This window comes from Peromyscus californicus, unplaced genomic scaffold (genome assembly GCF_007827085.1).
Source record: "Peromyscus californicus insignis strain IS unplaced genomic scaffold, ASM782708v3 Scaffold_17__1_contigs__length_78620276, whole genome shotgun sequence".
NCBI lineage: Eukaryota > Metazoa > Chordata > Mammalia > Rodentia > Cricetidae > Peromyscus > Peromyscus californicus.
The window spans coordinates 26,277,013-26,296,566 of NW_026294469.1; the positions used below are offsets into that span (position 1 = coordinate 26,277,013).

At 38.0% G+C, this 19,554-nt stretch overlaps 1 protein-coding gene across 10 annotated transcripts in view; it reads left to right on the forward strand.

Annotated features, from left to right (window-relative positions):
• The window catches only part of Ankhd1 (ankyrin repeat and KH domain containing 1), a 118,000-nt gene that overhangs the window by 78,317 nt on the left and 20,129 nt on the right, over nucleotides 1–19,554 (forward strand). For 9 of the 10 annotated variants that reach the window (XM_052741917.1, XM_052741913.1, XM_052741916.1 and 6 more), the window contains 13 exons: nucleotides 823–968; nucleotides 1,116–1,227; nucleotides 1,716–1,861; nucleotides 3,442–3,584; nucleotides 3,898–4,111; nucleotides 6,611–6,786; nucleotides 6,952–7,114; nucleotides 10,746–10,841; nucleotides 11,680–11,796; nucleotides 15,746–15,917; nucleotides 16,960–17,413; nucleotides 17,850–17,990; nucleotides 19,171–19,320. In XM_052741917.1, coding sequence (XP_052597877.1) covers nucleotides 823–968; nucleotides 1,116–1,227; nucleotides 1,716–1,861; nucleotides 3,442–3,584; nucleotides 3,898–4,111; nucleotides 6,611–6,786; nucleotides 6,952–7,114; nucleotides 10,746–10,841; nucleotides 11,680–11,796; nucleotides 15,746–15,917; nucleotides 16,960–17,413; nucleotides 17,850–17,990; nucleotides 19,171–19,320 — 2,230 coding nt within the window. Of the gene's footprint in view, nucleotides 1–822; nucleotides 969–1,115; nucleotides 1,228–1,713; nucleotides 1,862–3,441; nucleotides 3,585–3,897; nucleotides 4,112–6,610; nucleotides 6,787–6,951; nucleotides 7,115–10,745; nucleotides 10,842–11,679; nucleotides 11,797–15,745; nucleotides 15,918–16,959; nucleotides 17,414–17,849; nucleotides 17,991–19,170; nucleotides 19,321–19,554 lie in introns of those variants that run through there. The other variant, XR_008219125.1, reaches the window with a different exon arrangement.

Consider the following 19,554-nt stretch of genomic DNA (forward strand, 5'->3'; position numbering starts at 1 on the left):
CCCACCCACCCCCACCCCACCCCCCCCCCACCCCACCCCACCCCCCCACCCCCCGCTCTATCCCCCCAAGACTAATTTAATTTAAAAATGCCAGCAGGCATTTTTGAGCTTGAGGCCAGCTTGCTCTACATAGAGAATTCCAGGAAAGCCAGGGCTGTATATAGTCAGACCCTGACTCAAAATAAATAAATAAATAAAATTAAAAAATAAAGTAAATGCTGATTTTTAAAAAACACATTCCCTGCTGTTTGTTTATGGGAAAAGTGATCTAACTTGTTGCCTGCCCTGTCCCTTTTCATTGTTTTCAGAATATTTGTTTAACTTTTGCAAACTAAGATATGCATTCTTTGTTTTGTGATGGGTATCCCACTCTGGCCTTGAACTTGTGGTCCTCTTACCTTAGACTTCTGAGACCCAAGATTACAAATGGATCACTATACCTAGCTAAAAACTCTTAAATTAAGAATTAATATACTCCCTATTGGCAGTATAAAATGCCACCATTTTTTATATATCCACTAACAACGGGCCCTGTGCTCAGTTACACTTACTATTTCATGTGATCTTCCCAGAAACTTTTCAAGGTAGGCACTATTCTTATCCTCATTGTCCATATAAATTGAGGCTCAAATAAGTTAAATTAATTAAATTAATTGCATGAGTTCACAAAGTCATTCAATATAGGTTCTTTTGACTCCAAAGCTTGTGATTTCACTATAGTATGTTACTCATATGGACATTTCTGTTTACATGTTTTTCTATGTGCAAACAGTATTATTACTCATGTAAGTGAAATTTAGCAATATAAACATTATTTTTCAGCTGTGAGTACCAGAGTGCCTGCTGGTTCAAACAATCCCTCTCAGACCACAGAATGTCCTACACCCGAATCCTGTTCTCAGACTCCAAGCAATATGGTTTCCCCATCCATGCCCCCTGTGTATCCTTCTGTTGACATTGATGCACATGTAAGTAGATTTCATATAAATTTATTTCACATGTTCTAATTTATTTTGGAAGGAAAAGTTGTCATTGTACATTTATGAGGGAAAGAAATATTTTTTATTGAGAACTCTTTTATAAATACATGAATAAATATTTTTTTCTCCTCTTAGACTGAAAGCAATCATGACACAGCTTTAACACTGGCCTGTGCAGGTGGTCATGAAGAACTTGTATCTGTTCTCATTGCACGAGATGCTAAAATTGAGCACAGAGACAAAAAAGGTAGGAAACATCACTGACAAATAAATCTAAGTATTTACACACACTCCCGAAATTGTAGAATTTTTGCTATGAAGAAGTAGTTCTTATATTGACAGTGGCCAGACTCATTCATCTGTACAACGAAATAATTCTCTGAAAATTAAAAAACAAAATATAAAGTATTAGTGAAGGTGATGGAGTAGCAGGACTGAGCTCTTTTCCTTCAGGCCCTAGGCTCAAAAACAAATTGTGGATGCCTTTGTCTTTAATCCTGAGGTGGTTTGGGGGTATAAATTTTAATAGTTTTTATTGATTTAGCATTTCCTTTTGCCAAGTGTTTGTGTGTTTTAAACATTAACAAATTACAGTTTAGAGCAGTTTGATGCTAAATAGTTCATCAGTATCTGCCCTGAAGTCTTTTAAATTAAAATAAAAGGGAATTGGAGAACAGCGGCATTAAAATAAATAAAAACCACAGATTTGTTAGAACTTTTTATTTTCTAATTTAGGTTTTACTCCACTGATCCTGGCGGCAACAGCAGGGCATGCTGGAGTTGTTGAGATCCTTTTGGATAAAGGTGGAGATATAGAGGCACAGTCTGAACGGACTAAGGATACCCCACTTTCTTTGGCATGTTCTGGTGGACGTCAAGAGGTTAACATTAGTTTTCTTTCGTAAATATTTTTCTTATAGTTTTTAATGTGTATATGCTTATTACTTTTTCCAGGGTTTTTTGTTGTTGTTTGGTTTGGTTTGGTTTGGTTTGGTTTGGTTTTTCGAGACAAGGTTTCTCTGTGTAGCTTTGCACCTTTCCTGGAACTCACTCTATAGCCCAGACTGGCCTCGAAATCCACCTGGCCCTGCCTCCTGAGTGCTGGGATTAAAGGCGTGTGCCATCACTGCCCAGCCTTGAGATTTTTTTAAATATATGTTTATATATATATATTTATATTCACATGCATGTGAATGCCTATGGAGCCCAAAGATTAAATCCTAAGGCTGAAGTTATAGATGATTATGAGCTGCCTGATCTGGGTACTGGGAATGACTGAACTTGGGTCCTCTGCAAGTGCAGTAGATTCTCTTTACTGAGCTGTTGCTCCAGCCCCATGATCAATATTTTAATTACATGTAAAACACATGTGTTTTACAAGTTCAATAGACTAGTGGTTTTCAACCTTCCTAATGCTGAGACCCTTTAATACAGTTCCTTATGTTGTGGTAACTCCCAACCATAAAATCATTTCCGTTGCTATTTCATAACTGTAATTTTGCTACGATATGCAGAATATTTGATGTGGGACCCCTGTGAGAAGATCGCTCAACCCCTGAAAAGGGGTCACGACCCACAGGTCGAAAACCATTGCCATAGACTTTTTGAGGATTGAAATACATTTATTTAAGTATAATGGAAATAGCACATACCTTTTAAAAGAATATGTTTTTACCCATAAAGACAAATACGAATTGTCTTTATTTCTACATTTATTGGCATTCCGTCAAGTACATTTCTAACATGTATAAAATGCAAATCCATGCTCATTAATTGACAAATGGAAAAGGTCTTGTTTCACTATAACTGGGATTTTGAAGCTCTGAATTTCATTTCCCTGCCTGGCCGTGGGTCTTTAGGACAAGGTCTCATGTAGCCCCGGTTTGCCTTCAGCTCATTATAGCTAAGGCCGGCTTTGAGTTCTTCATCTTCCTTCTTTCACCTTACAAGCATGGGGATTACAAGTGTGTGCCACTGCACAGAGCACAACACTCCGAATTTGTTTGTTTGTTTGAGTCTCTTATTTAGCTGAGGGTAGCCTTGAAGTTGAGGCAATCTTTCTGATTCTAATCCCTCCAGAGAGCTGGGATTATAAGCATGAGCTACCACACAGGCTCACAATTTTTTAACTTACTGATATGAAATTCAGCTGGGCATGGTGGTGTATATTTATAATCCTAGCATTTAGGAAGCTGAGGCAGGAGAATTGCTACCAGTTTTAGGTCAGTCTTGGCTGCATAAGCAAGACCCTGTCTCAAAAACAAATATGACCACCACAAAAAAAGAAATTGAATCCCTTTATCCAGTACTGATATTTTAATACTTAAGAACTAATAAAATATATTTAAAATGTCAGATATTTAGACAAGAAAATTGCAGGTTCTATTTATTTGTGTTTCCTTCATTATAAGTTGAGCACTAGGTATAAACTTGGTTTCTCTGTCCATATTTTACTTTGTAGGTGGTAGATTTGCTGCTGGCCCGAGGAGCCAATAAAGAACATAGGAATGTGTCTGATTATACACCACTGAGTCTGGCTGCATCTGGAGGATACGTGAATATTATTAAGATTTTGCTTAATGCTGGGGCAGAAATTAATTCAAGGTATCACGTGTTCCTTCATCTTACCATTCATGATTGCTGAGCTTTTAACTCTAGAGCTAACCATCTTAAGTGGGAATTATGTTTTGTTTTGTTTTGTTTTGTTTTGTTTTGTTTATTCTTGTCTCATATAGTACATCCTTATCGCAGTTTCCCCAAAAGTTATGTTTTAAATTATGAGATTTTTGCCATTCCTGATTTAGACAGATCTATTCATCTAGGTTAGAAATCTTTCTTTATTGACATTTTCATCTGTTGTGCTTTTTTTTAAAAAACAAGGCATCATCCTAATTTTCTGAGCACATTTCTTCTTTAGGACTGGGAGTAAACTAGGTATTTCTCCTCTGATGTTGGCTGCAATGAATGGACATGTTCCTGCAGTGAAATTGCTGCTTGATATGGGTTCAGATATTAATGCACAAATAGAGACCAATCGGAACACAGCTCTCACGCTGGCCTGTTTCCAGGGCCGAGCAGAAGTAGTGAGTTTGCTTTTGGACCGCAAAGCCAATGTTGAACATAGGGCAAAGGTAAGAAATTTTATAATTTGTCAACATTTTCAGCTTCAGTTTTATAGAAATAAGTATGGCATTTCAGCTCATCCCCAGTGCGTGTTTAGGGAATTAAACAGTGCCAGTGATACACACTATTAACATTTTAAAAATCATCTTTAATGACACATACACTTAATATGCTAAAAACCCTAAACAAAAAAACTTCATGGATTATAAAATTGGACAACTAAAATCTAGTTTAACCATGATAAATTCTGAGAGATTCATGACTATTTTGAATTTAGAAATAGCAGTACTTTGACTTTCTTTACCCTGAAATATTAGGTACTTACATAGTTAGGTGGAAGTTTTTTTTAATGAGATGACAACTGAAACCTTATGTCACTTAAGATTGGAAAATCTGAATGAAAAGTTCATCTGTCTCATTTCTAGCAGTCTTTTTTTGAGCCAGGGTCTCTTTATGTAGCTGTCCTAGAACTTGCTCTCTTTGTAGACCAGGCTGGCCACAGAGACCCTCCTGCATCTGCCTCCTGAGTTCTGGTATTAAAGCCATGCACTACCACTCCCAGCCTTTTTATTTTTTTAAAATTAATGTGTATGAATGCTTGTCTGCATGTGTATATGTGTACCATGTACATGCCTGGTGATTGCAGAGGCTAGAAGAGCTTGTCAGATTCCCTGGAACTGTAGTTACAGGTGGTTGTGAGCCATGATGTGGATGCTGGGAACTGAATTCAGATCATTTGCAGGAGGAGCCAGTGCTCCTAACTGCTGAGCCATCTTTTCAGTCCCTCAGTTAATATTCTTAAAATATATTGCAATACCATGAAAACCTGTCTCAAACAAAAAGTTTGGGGGCTAGAGAGATGGTTTAGTGGGTAGGGATGTTTACCTATTAGCCTGATAACCTGAGATCCCTAGAACCCTTATAGTGTAAAGAAAGGACGAACTCTCTGAAAGCTGTCCTCTGACTTCTACATGTGTGCAATGGCATGAGCATCTTCTCCAACGCATATACAGAATAATTAAATAAAAAAAATTTATAAGAAAATACAAACAGACCAATAATTTTAGGAAATTACATCAACAGTCAAACATTTCCCCAAAATAAAAACACAGAGCTGATTGTTACACTGGTGGACTCTACAAAGAAATTGAGGGGTAATTCTTTCACTCTTTCATGCAGTGTATAATTTGCCTTGATTGTGTTCCCTCTCCTAATATCCTCTTCTCTCTCCTACTGGACCCCTTCTTCCCAACAAGTCCTTCTCCTGTTTCCTTTTTAAACATTTTGTATTACATTTGTTTCTTTGTGTGTATATTCCTGTGTACACAAGCACATGCCAGGTCATGTGTGGAAGTCAGAGGATAACTTGACGTAATTGGTTTTCTCCTTCCACAATGTGGATCTTGGATTGAAACTAAGGTGGCCATACTTGTTATCACATGCCTTTACCTGCTAAGCCATCTCACCAACACACATACACTCACTTTTGTGTTTGTGTGTGTGTGTGTGTGTGTGTGTGTGTGTGTGTGTGTGTGTTTTCATGAGCATGGGTGGGTGGGGGTTATTTACATAAGCAAAGGCACATTACCTATCAGTTGTTACATCACTAAGGACTAGGAGTTCTTCTCTTCCAGAAGCCATTAACTCTCAGGGAGGGGTGTAGCCTTATGAGCCCCCCTGCCATCCATGATGGAATATTGATGGTTCAGTCTTGTGTAGGTAGCCACTGTTGCTGTGATTTCATGGGTGCAGTGGTCATGTGACATACAAAAGATAGCCTTTTCCTTTTCAATTTCAAGTATTAATTAAAAGCCCTAGAATGATGCATACTGTTTGGAGACTAGCATTTGTTTGTTTTCTTTCATTTTGGTTTAGGGATTTTTTTGAGACAGTAACCCAGGCTAGACTTGAACTGAACCTCCTGACTCTACTTCTCTAGTGCATGGATTACAGGCACCATGCCTGGCTTAAGAAGTGTCTTTGATAAAAAGTCAGGCCAGGCATGGTGGCATAGTCTTAAAATTCCAACATCATAGAAGCTAGGGCAGGAAGACTTCATGTTTGAGAACCCTCTGGGCTATATAAGTAAGACTCCTTCAAAGGGATGGGGTAAGAGAATGAGCAAACTGACTCTGTAATTCTAGCTCCCTCAAACTCACTCTTCCTGCCTCAGCATCCTGAGAGCTGAGTTCAGGTATCTTGGCACCTGGCTTTGCTTTCCTTCTTGTTTACGGTTATGAGTGAGTGTACTCTGGCATGCCTCATTAATTCTAACAATTCTCACTTGGTGTTTAGTAAGATTTACTTATTCAAGTGTTTATTTATTTTGGGTGCTGTTGGAACTGGATTTCATGAGGTCTATACTAGGGATTATCTTGAGCTCTTGATCCTGATCCTTCTGATTCCACCTCCCAAGAGTTGGGATTATAGGAGCTACCACAAAGCTAATTTACTACAATTGAAAAGAAGTTACATAATTTCATTGCATTCTTTACTGATTTAAACAGACTGGTCTTACCCCCTTGATGGAAGCAGCTTCTGGAGGATATGCAGAGGTTGGAAGAGTTCTCCTTGATAAAGGAGCAGATGTCAATGCTCCTCCTGTGCCTTCCTCAAGAGACACTGCTTTGACAATAGCAGCAGACAAAGGCCACTACAAATTCTGTGAGCTCCTGATTAACAGGTGAGTAAATTTCTGTTGATACATGTAGAAGAACTCCAATGATCCCTTTCGATTTCTGTGGACCTTTAAAAGTGACTTTAAAAACAAATTGTATAGTAAAGAAATCATAACCATAAAATGTCAGCCTCTTATAGTAAACATACTGTTGATATTTTTTGTTTATAGGGGAGCCCATATTGATGTTCGTAACAAGAAGGGAAATACACCACTTTGGCTGGCATCCAATGGTGGTCATTTTGATGTAGTACAATTGCTAGTGCAAGCAGGTGCTGATGTGGATGCAGCAGACAACCGAAAAATCACACCTCTTATGTCAGCATTTCGCAAGGTAATATGGCATAAGGGGAAAAGATAAAATTTAATAATTTTTAAACTATTATAAGTTGAAACCTTGTGCAAAATATAAACTGAAGTCACTGATTATTGCTGGACATGGTGTTTCCTGCCTTAATCCCAGCACTCAGGAATGTAGAGGCAGGAAGATCTCTTGAGTTCAAGGGCAGCATGTTCTACATGAGATCCAGGCCAGCCAGGGCTGCAGAGTGAGACCCTGTCTTTAAAAACAAGCAAACAGTACTATTGCCAGGCTTGGTGGCACATGTTGTAATCCCAGCATTCAGGAGGTGAACTCTGGATCTTCAGAGTTTCAGGCCACCTTGGCTATAAAAGTAAGTTAAAGGCCAGCCTGGGATACATGAGTTCCTATCTCAAACAAACAAAAATACTGCTGTCTTTTCATTATTTTCTGGCTACACCTAAGAATTATTTGGTAGTTCACTGTAATTAGCTTTGTTGTTAATTCATTGATGTCCTGAGTAGCTTTTATTATGTCATACAACTGAAGCATAAAATGTAGGGCTGGGGAGATGGCTCAGTGACTAAGAATTTTTTCTCTGCATGCAAGAGGACCTAAGTTAGAATGCTTAGCACACAGATTAAAAGCCAGTCATGACTACACCTGCCTGGAACCCCATTGTTTGGGTCAGGGACAACCTAGTTAGAATGACAAGCTTCTGGTGGGTGAAAAACCCTGTCTCAAGGCACTAATTCAGAGAGATTAATACAGTAAAATACCCAGAGTCCTGCTCTGGCCTCTGCATGCACACATACCACACTTAGATGCATATAACACACACACACACACACACACACACACACACACACACACACCATGAAATTTAAGGAAAGCAATAGATACATACAAATGGTTGTTTCTGAATAAAAGGGAATGAACTTTTATGAAAAATTTATGACTATATATGTGTGTATATATATGCGCGTGCTCATTTTCTGCTTTTAAAAAATGTCTACATCTTATAATTAATAACAGATAATAAAGTACTGCATGTGGTCTATGAAGCCCAGCCCTGCATAATTTTGTTTTTGTTACCTTCCATGGCTGAATCATTTATGTTTCTCTTCCCCTTTTGTATACTGTATTGTATTGTCACTGACCTAGAATGCACTAGGCATTTGCTCATTTATTTCCCTTTTTTGAAAATTTACTTACTTGCTCTTCAACCTGGGCCACCATTCTACTCATCCTTTATTTCTCATTTTAAATGACTTTTCAGAGCTTTTCTCTAATACCCAATTTGAGAAAGGTTTTATAGTTGAAATTTTATTTTCCTTTTAATTTATAATTACATGTTCAAACATTTTCACTATTTTCATGCCCATGAGGGGTAAGAAACATTATTATCATTTTCCTACTGATTATTCCCATTTTAAGGTTTTGTTTATTTATTTATTCTAGTTTTATGATTTTTTTTTTTTTTTAAGACAAGTCTTACTATATAACCCTGACTGGCCTGGAACTAAAAATGTAGACCAGGATGTCCTTGAACTGACAGAGCTTCTTTCTGCCTTAAGGTCTGAACTTAGAGGCATGTACCACCACACCCAGTTTCAGACTTTCTTAAAACAAAAATGTATTTTATATGTAGAATGCTTGCCTGCATGCATATATGTGCACCATATGCATGTTTGTTATGAAGGGAGACTAGAAGAGAACATTGGATCCCATGAAACTAAAGTAACAGATGGTTGTAACCATCATGTGTATGTAGAGAACTGAACCCCATCTTCTGCCAGCGTAGCAAGTACTCTTATCCACTGAGCCATTTCTCCAGCCCCCCAGTTTTTTTTTTGTTTTTGTTTTTGTTTTAATTGTGGGTATTGCATGGGCATGGAAGTGGAGGCCAGGGGTTTAGATCCTAGATATTTTAAACTCTAAGCCATCTCTCCACCCCTAATCCCACCCCCACCCCGAGACAGGGTTTCTCTGTGTACTTTTGGTGCCTGTCTTGGATCTCGCTCTGTAGACCAGGCTGGCCTCCAACTCACAGAGATCCGCCCGGCTCTGCTTCCTGAGTGCTGAGATTAAAGGCGTGCACCACCACCGTCCACCCACCCCTAATATTTTTAGACTTAAAAGTCTTTTGCTGGGTGGTGGTGACCCATCAGTTCAATCCCAGCACTGAGGAGGCACAGGCAGGCAGATCTCTAAGAGTTCAAGGTCAGCCTGGTCTACAGAGACAATTACAGGACAGCCAAGGCTACACAGAAACCTTGTCTCAAAAAACAAAAACAAAAAAAACAAAAAATCTTTTAATTAAAGTCTAATTTAGAGCAAAAAACAAAAATCTTGTACAGTTTAATGACTTTGTATCAATGCATATACCATGTGCTTCATACCCTATAAAGGTAAAAGGTATTTTCCTAACCCTAGAAGATCATCTAGTATCTGGTTTTGATTAATTTCTTGTCCCAGAGTCAACTACTTTATATTTTCTTGTCTCCCCTAGAAACAGACTAATATCTTCTTTTGTTATAGTTAAGAAGCCCATTTGTTGTGGGGATTGCTTTTACTGTTGTTTGTTTGGGGGGGGCGGGTGTGTGTGTGTGTGTGTCTGTCTGTCTGTCTGATAGTGTGTGAATGGAAGTCAGAAGACAGCCTGCAGGATTCAGTTTGCTTCTATCATGTGGGTCCTAGGGAATCACATTCAGGTTGTCAGGCCCTATGGCAAGTGCCATCACCAGCTGAGTCACCACACCAACCTGAGACAAGACATTCTTGAGGATGTTTTAGGACTCTAATAGGAAGGGAAACTTTACAAGCTTTGTTGTATAAAGTAGATGTTCTTAGACTCTATTACCTATCATTCAATCCCCAGCAAAGGCATCTAGAAAGTGTTTTATCAGCCAGGTGTCTCACACCTTCAGTCTCAGCACTCAGGAGGCAGAGGCAGGTGGATCTCTTAGTTTGAAGCCAGCCTGGTCTACAGAGTTCCAGGATAGCCAGGGCTACACAGAGAAACCCTGTCTTGAGAAAAAAGAGTTTTATCTATATGCAAGTCATAAAGTTCAGGAAAATGTCATAGACCACCTTGTTTATTAGTAAGATGAAACCCAAATAATGCTTTGAAACCTAGAAAAACGGTGTTTACAGACTTAGTGCCCTTTACACTGAGATTCATTTCACATTGCCCATTTTTACCTTATTAGTAGATTTATTATATAAAATGCTATTTCAATAATACTTTCTTGCTTTCTGTGGGAAACGGGATAATTAATATCTTGTCTACCATATACTCTTTGCTCGCTTTTTTTTTTTTTTTTTTTTTTTTTTTTTGAGATTAGGATATCTTTATGTAGCCCTGACTGTCCTGAAACTTACTATGTAAACCAGACTGGCTTTGACGTCACAGAGATCCATCCATCCATCTTGAGGGCTGGGATTAAAGGCATACACCACCATGACCAGCCTACCACCATATATCCTTGAGCATGTTATACTTACCTTTTTCTTTTTATAAACTGAACAGTGTCAATATTTCCATAATTATAATTATAAATTTAGTAAACTATTTTAAAGTGTTAGTTTTTCACATTAAGTTGTTAAACATGGATAAAATTTCAAAGAATCCTTTCATGGTGTTTTGTTGTGTTTTTTATAGGGTCATGTAAAAGTTGTTCAGTATTTGGTGAAGGAAGTCAATCAGTTTCCATCTGATATAGAATGTATGAGATACATAGCAACAATCACAGATAAGGTAAGTTTACTATGTTATTGAAGCACATTTTCATTCTTTAGCATTATATGCCAAGAAGTATAATGTAAGAACTCGCTTCCACTGGGCATGTACTCAGTGACAAGAGTATATGCTTATCTGGCATAAGGTATCAAACAAAAAACTTTTTCTTCTTGTCATCTAAAGGTTAGAATAGGGGTCTTACTGTGGGTGTTGGTGGCGCATGCCTTTAATCCCATTAGAGAGGAGGCAGAGGCATGAACTCTGTGAGTTGGAGGCCAGCCTTCTCTACAGAGTAAGTTCTAGGACAGCCAGGGCTGTTACACAGAGTAGCCCTGTCTCAAAAAGCTCCCACACCCCCACAACCCAAAAATAGGAAAGAAAGAAAGATGCCTTTGTCTTACATGGTGAGGCACACTTATAATCCCAGTACTTGAGAGGAAGAGGCAGGAGGATTGCTAGAAGTTCGAGGGCAGCCAGAGCTGCATAAGGAGATGTTGTCTAAAAAAAAAGCCTTATTTTTGCCACATATGGTAGTTGCATACCAGTTGTTCCAGCACTTGGTTCAGAGGCAGGGGGGTTCAGCAACTCAAGTTCAAGGCCAGCCTTAATAGTTTAATGGGGTTGGAGGCTAGTTTGGGCTGAGATGCTATCTCAAAGAGAAAAAAAAATTTAAAGATGTTTCATTATTAAGAAAGATTGATGCAGTACTGAACTCAAAGTGTAATTTGATTTGATTTAGCCAATTTTCCGTTGTTGAAGTTTTAACTTGTGTACCTTTCTATTCAGCTCCACTTATATTGGATCCTTTACTTTAAATATTTTTGTACTTATTATATAATTGTATTTTGGCCTGCAGGAACTGCTGAAAAAGTGTCACCAATGTGTTGAGACGATTGTGAAGGCTAAAGACCAGCAGGCTGCAGAAGCAAATAAAAATGCAAGCATTCTGCTAAAAGAACTCGATCTGGAAAAGGTGAGGGGTGGGATGAGCATCTTGTTTGTTTGTTTTTTTTTTTTTTATATTTTTTTCTATTATCAGCTTGATACAGTACATATTCTTATCCTAATAGTGAAATGTTTCACTCAAGTTTGCCCAGTGATTGAGTAAAACCAAAACTTATTGTAAGCCACCGTCATCCTAGGAGCACCTTATTGAAATCAAAGTTGGAGTAATTTGTTGTCTGTATGAATAGTAGTCTTTAGCAAAATATGATTAAAAGGTAATAGTAACACTTTCTTTGTTTTTTTGGTATTTCGAGACAGGGTTTCTCTGTGTAGCTTTACGCCTTTCCTGGAACTCGCTTTGTAGACTAGGCTGGCCTCGAACTCACAGAGATCCACCTGCCTCTGCCTCCCAAGTGCTGGGATTAAAGGCGTGCACCTCCACCGCCCAGCATAAACTTTCTTTGTAAAGTTGTTATATTCTGAACTATCAAAATAAACATTGGGACCATATAATTGAGGGACTAGATTTTTGTCACATGACATCACTGTCTAAGTTAAGTGGTTTTAATATTAGCCTGAGAAGTATACCAAAGCATTGAAAATCCTTTGTTTATTATAAGATTTGGACTAAAGTGGCTTATTACATTGCCTACTAATGAGTGTTTAAGGGTTAGAGGTGGAACTTAAGAATAGAATGCTACAAGACACCATGTCTAAAAGTATCAATCCGATGAGGGCCAGGCATGGTGACACACACCTTTAATCCCAGTACTTGGGAGGCAGAGGCAGGCAGATCTGAGAGTTTGAGATCAGCTTCATCTACATAGTGAGTTCCAGGCCAGCCAGGAAAGCATAGTTATAGACTATTTCTCAAAAACAAATGAAGGAAGGAGAAGGAGGGAGGCTAAAAGTATTTGAACAGATTTGCAAAGAGAAAATTACCCCTCTACTATGATTTCCACAATTGAATAAAAAGGATATGTATTCTTAATGAGCCAGTTTTAGAAATCCAACAAAAGACAAATACTCAAGGTCTGAGTATGAATGGCCACTAAGATGGCTCAATAGAGAAAAGCATTTGCTGCAAAACCAGAGTTCAATCCCCAGCACCCAAATAAAGGTGGAAGGATAACTCTGCAAAGCTGTCCCCTGTGATACACTGTGCATACACACACACTTATGATAATACTTGTAATAGAAGTAGTAATAATAATAATTTTAAGATAAAAAATGTGTGCAAGGACATTCATCGTTGTATTATTATAATAGGCAAAAGCAAAAACCTTAAAAGTCTTGTCATTTGGAAATTAATTTTAATACTTTCATGTATTTGATTACAGAAACAAGACTGGGAAAGAAGTTATGTACATTTTTGTTTTATTTTTTAGTTTGATTTTTGTTCTTATTCTGAGACAGGACCATATTCTTAGCCAAGGCTTACTATGCCTCAGCTGGAATTGAATTCATAGCAATATGTTTACCTTGGCCTTTTAAGTCCTGGGATTACAAAAATGTACCTATCCAGCTCATTTTGTTTTGTTGTTTCCACTTTAAGTTAATTGTATGTGTGTGGTGCTAGGGATTCAACCTGGAGCCTTGCACATACTAGGTAAGTATTCTACCCTCAGGCATGGTAAGCAAGCACTCTACCCATGAGCTATAGCCCCAGCCTTCTTTTTGCTTTTATTTCAAGACAGATTCAGAATAGGCGGTGGTGGCACATGCCTTTAATACAAGCATTCAGGAGACAAAGGCAGATGGATCTCTGAGTTCAAGGCCAGTCTAGTCTACAGAGAGAGTTCTAGCTTGGAGGAAAAAAAATCAAGACAGCATCTTACCAAGTTTCCTGGGGTAGTCATATACTTACTTTATGCTTAGGACGGCCTTGAACTTGCAGTCTGCCAAACTCATCTATGAAAACAGCTGGAATTAAAAGCCAATATCACCAGGCCCAGCTGAAAAATGGTTTTTCTTCTGATGAGCCTTTTTTGCATAATTTTCCTAGAAATATAGGTAGCATGTTTTCTCTTATTCCAGACTTACTACAATGCCAAGCATCTGTTATTATTGCCTGTTTTCTGAAAAGAAAAGATTATTTTTTCATGTTAACCACAGGTGTTAGTGAAACCCAAAGTCAATGAAGAGTTCTAAATGGGGCTTTGAATTTTTCATAAAGTTGGGACAACTCAGGCTGGAGAGATGGCTCAGCAGTTATAGGCTAGGCTCACAGCCAAAAAAAAAATTAGGTAAAACTCATTTCTATATCTATGTTAGTCTCTTCTCAGCTTTTTGTTTGTTTGTTTGTTTTGTTTTTCAAGAAAAGGTTTCTCTGTTTAGCCTTGGCTGTCCTGGAACTCACAGAGATCTGCCTGCCTTTGCTTCCCAAGTGCTGGGATAAAAGGCGTGTGCCACTACTACCTGACTTCTTCTCAACATTTTTTTGTTTTTTGTTTTTTGTTTTTTTTGGTTTTTCGAGACAGGGTTTCTCTGTGTAGCTTTGCGCCTTTCCTGGAACTCACTTGGTAGTCCAGGCTGGCCTTGAACTCACAGAGATCCTCCTGGCTCTGCCTCCCGAGTGCTGGGATTAAAGGCGTGCGCCACCACCGCCCGGCTCTTCTCAACATTTTTACAGTGAACTTTATCAATCCTTTATAAAGATCATGATAGCTGCATTTTAGGCAAATATGTGCCATAAAATTATATTTTTCTATATTTTTATTGAGATTAAATTCTCATATCAAAAGTTATACAAATCAGTGTAGTATATTCATTGACTTGTGCATTCATAAATCACCACAATCTATTTTAGACTATCTTCCCCCCAACCTTGTTGCCCAGGCTGGCCTGGAACCCAGAGATCTGCCTGCCTCTGCCTGCCAAGTGGTAGGATTAAAGGTGTGTGCCAACGTGCCTAGCCTGGTTTTTGGTTTTGTTTGTTTTGTTTTTAATTATATGTGTGCAGTGCCCAGAGTCATCAAATCTCCCTAGAATTAGAGTTACAGATGGCTGTAAGCTGCCCTAGTGTGGATGCTGGGAACCAAACTTTGTGTCCTCTGTAGAGTGGTATATACTCTTAACCACTGATCCATCTCTTCAGCCCTTCCTATTTATTTTAAACAGCCTTATTAAGGAATAACTGACAAAATTTTTACATATTAATATATGGTTTTATTTATTTCAAAATTCAGTTTAGCAACGTAGTTTCCATTTAGTAGTTTAGTTCAGAGGCAGGATCTCACCACCATCCAGGCTGGCCCTGAACTCTTCAGCTTTTCTCCTCCCTCAGCCTCCTGAGCTCTGGGATTATAGGTGTATACCAGCACATCCAGTCTGACTGATGTCTGTTCTGCCACTGGATGTTCAGCAAACACTCTACCACTGAGCTGTATCCCACACACCCCCACATCCCCCCACACCTCCCCACCCCCCGGCTCTGTTAGTTTACTTTTCAATTAGATTATTTGGTCATTAGTGAATAACAAGAGATGTCTGTATATTTTAGGTGTACATATTCCTTATCAGATAAATTATATGTATTTTGTTTGGTATCCTATATGTTGTTCTTTCACATTGTTGATGATCATTTGAATCATAAAAGTATTTAATTTTGATGACATCCAGTTTGTTTTTTCTTTTGTTGCTTTTATAAATGTGTTTGAGACTGGCATCCATGGGAAGTAAAGAACAGAAATGACATTTCATTTAGCATTTTAAATTACTGCATTGGGGCTGGAGACATGGCTCAGCTGTTGAGAGCACTTGTGTTGTTGCACTTTCAGAGGACTGGGTGCAGTTCCCAGCACCCACATTGGTGGCTTACAACCATCCATAACTCCAGTCCTAGAGGATCCCGTGCCTGCTTTTGACCTCCTTGGGCACCAGGCATGCCAAGAAGTGGAAAGAACACCTATACACAAAACAAATCTTAAAAAAAATGTTTTTACATTATTAAATTAAATGATATACTTTATTTGCAGTCAAGAGAAGAGAGCAGAAAGCAAGCTCTTGCAGCTAAAAGAGAGAAGAGAAAAGAAAAGAGAAAAAAGAAAAAAGAGGAGCAGAAACGGAAGCAGGAAGATGAGGAGAACAAACCTAAGGAGAATTCAGAACAACCAGAGGGTGAAGAGGAAGAGGAGAATGATGAAGATGGTAAAAAATGACTCATCTGATTTAGATAGAAATTTATCCTTTGTTAGTCAGCGTAGTAAATTAAACCTGTAATCCTACCGTATAGGATGCTAAGGCAGGAGAATTGCCTGAATTCAAGGTCAGGCTAGGCTACATAGAAAGACCCTGTTTCTAAATAAACAAGTAAAATTTAAATTAACCTTTTGGGAGGCACCCTTGTTAAGGGTTTCATTACTTTAATCTGAAATTGATAGATTCTTTTTATAGTAAATAAACTAAATGCTTTACACTATAAACTAATAGAGAAAACAAGGTGAAGGCAAGCGTGACTTAAAGAGGTGGAGTGTAATTCAAGTCAACCTGTAAAGCACCTTGTGTATATTAAAGTAGGTATTAAAGTAAAAGGTTTGCCAGCCTTCCTTCAGGTTCTTCTCTACCTCTAACTTCCCTGATTAGAATAATTCCTTAGTAAACTCTTAGCTGAGGTTAAGGCTTAAAACCATGGACGTTAGACTTGTCAGTTTAGATGTTTGTGGTGCTGCCTACTAGTTCTTGGAGTAAGTAGGCAATTAATTGTGTTTGAATTCTAGTTTGTCAATATTATTCCAGATTCTTCCTAAATTCATACTATATTATAGTTTTTGAATAGTTCGTAGGACTTGAATTTTCAGTCTTAAGAATACTAATGGTAGGGCTGGAGAGATGGCTCAGTGGTTAAGAGCACTGGCTGTTCTTCCAGAGGACCCAAGTTCAATTCCCATTACCCACATGTCAGTTCACAACTGTCTGTAACTCCAGTTCTAGGGAATCTGACACCCTCACACAACAAACATGCAGACAAAACACCAGTGCACATAAAATAAGTAACTAAATCATTTAAAGAAAAAAAGAATACTAATGATATATATATTCATTCTACACCAACTTACACATCAGAATATTATTAGTGAAAAGGAAAATATAACCTAAAAGATTGATTTATTGTGAGATATTTTATGTATTCTGCCACGATTTGTTTTGGGATCTTTGGCTCTCATTGTGATTTTTTTTTTTTAAATTTTAGCGGAGCAAGAAATTCCCATAGAGCCTCCGAGTGCAACCACTACCACCACAATTGGAATATCTGCTACATCTGCCACGTTCACAAATGTATTTGGGAAAAAAAGAGCCAATGTAGTGACAACTCCCAGCACCAATCGGAAAAATAAGAAGAATAAGACAAAAGAGTCCCCTTCCATGGCACATTTAATTTTACCTGAACCACATATGTCCTTAGCAGAACAAAAAGCAGATAAAAACAAAATCAATGGAGAACCTAGAGGTGGTGGCACAGGTGGAAACAGTGACTCAGATAACTTAGACAGCACAGACTGTAACAGTGAGAGCAGCAGTGGTGGGAAAAGCCAAGAGTTGAACTTCGCTGTGGACGTGAATTCCACCAGTGACAGAAGGGGCCCCACAGTTCTCAGTTCCCAAGAAGAAAAGACGGTGCCTGCCACTTCCAAGACTCAGACACGGTAAACTTTCCTATTTTGTTAGCTCTATATTCACTGCTCTCGCATAAAATCTCACAGTATGTTATCTAAGTACAAGTGGTATTAAAGTATCTAAAATAGTACCTTGTCTCCAATCTTCAGAATTAAAATTCATCTGTCCTTTTAATCATGTGCTTATTGTAAAGATTACTAGATATTTTTGTAAGATTCTTAGTCTGAAGTTTAAAAATATTACCATGCTTTGATTTTATTTAACTGTGTTAATTTTATTGAATGGCCCATTTTGATACTAAAATAGATGGTGGACTCTTTGCTTATTTTGTTTGTTCTCCTGTCTTGATTATCGAATATATATACCAAGCTTTAAAAGTCTTTCATTATAATTTTGTCTATGTACTCTCTTGAATTTCTACCTTAAATATATCTTTTGTTGAACTCTGTAATTCCCTTTTCTCAGCCTTGAAGGTGAAGTGAATTCTAATTCCTTATCAGCAAGCTACAAGTCACTGCCATTAAGCTCTCCAACCATGAAACTGAATCTCACTAGTCCTAAAAGGGGTCAAAAACGAGAAGAAGGGTGGAAAGAAGTTGTTAGAAGGTAAGTAGAATTAATCCCATCTGTTAGTTTGTTTGCTTCCTTGTTTGGGTCTTTTTTTGCCCCCAGACAGGATTTCCTTAGGCAGCCCTGGCCTGCCTAGAACTCAGTCAGTAAACCAAGATGTCCTTAAATGCATAGCAGTCCTACTGCTGCCTTCAAGTGCTGGGATTACAGGAGTATGCCACCCCAATGGCTTCTTATTTTGCTTTGTTTTGTTTTTTATGAGTCTGATGCAACCCAGGCTGACCTTAAATTACTGATCCACCTGCCTCTCCTGCCCAAGTGCTAGGATTACAGGTGCATACCAACACATGTGGCTTAAAATTCTCTATCTTGTATGATATGGTTACCTATTTGATTGAATGTAACCATTATTACAAACTATAACACCATACTAAATCCAGAATATGCTAAAACAAAATTAGAAGCAATATATAAAATTTACATGCATATTTCATATGACATAACAAAGTAATGAATTGCATTTTATGTAGGCTAAATTTGAGCTGTTTATTGTTTACAATTACAAGCTAGCATATATTACTCAGTGTAGATTTTGTTTTATTTTTGAGACAGGGTTTCACTATGTAGCCCTGACTGGCCTTGCATTCATAGAGATCCACCTGCCTCTGCCTCTGAAGTGCTGGGATTACAGGTGTGTGCCACCACCATTCCTAGCCCAATATGGTATGCTTTTGTTTTTAATTTAGGAAGAGAAAGCATGTTAATTGAAGATTAGTTGACTTGTGATATTTTGAGCAGATTTGAATGTTTACATTATGAGTGAGCTAAATAGGATTTTTGTTTGTTTGTCTTTTTTGTTTTGTTTTGTTTTTGAGACAGAATCTCACTAGGAAGCCTTGGCTGTCCTGGAACTCACAATGTAGACAAGACTGGCCTCAAACTCAAAGAGATCCGCCTGCCTCTGCCTCCTTAGTGCTGGGATTAAAGGCGTGTGCCACTGTGCCCCATTTAGAATTTTTGTTTAAATGGCAATCTAATTTTTAATCTAATTTTCCTCAACTAAATTCAGTATAATAATAGTTTCTAAAATAAGAATTTAGTTAAGACTCTTCTATAAATTCTATCAACATACTTAGATATCTTAACTTTTTGTTCCAATATTTATTATTTAAAGAAATTTGATTTCATAAGCTCATGGGCAGCCTTCATTTTATAGGTCAAAGAAATTATCTGTTCCAGCCTCAGTGGTGTCCAGAATAATGGGAAGAGGAGGATGCAACATTACAGCAATACAAGATGTTACTGGTGCCCATATTGATGTGGATAAACAAAAAGATAAGAATGGAGAGAGAATGATTACAATAAGGTAACTGTAAAAAAAAATAAAAACATATATTATTCTGAATCAAAATTTTATAAGAATCATACATACACACACACACACACACACACACACACACACACACACACACACACATAATTTATTTAACTTTATGTACATTGGTGTGAAGGTGTCAGATCCCCTAGAACTGGAGATACAGACAGTTTTGAGTTGCCATGTGGATGCTGGGAATTGAACCCAAGTCCTTTGGAAGAGCAG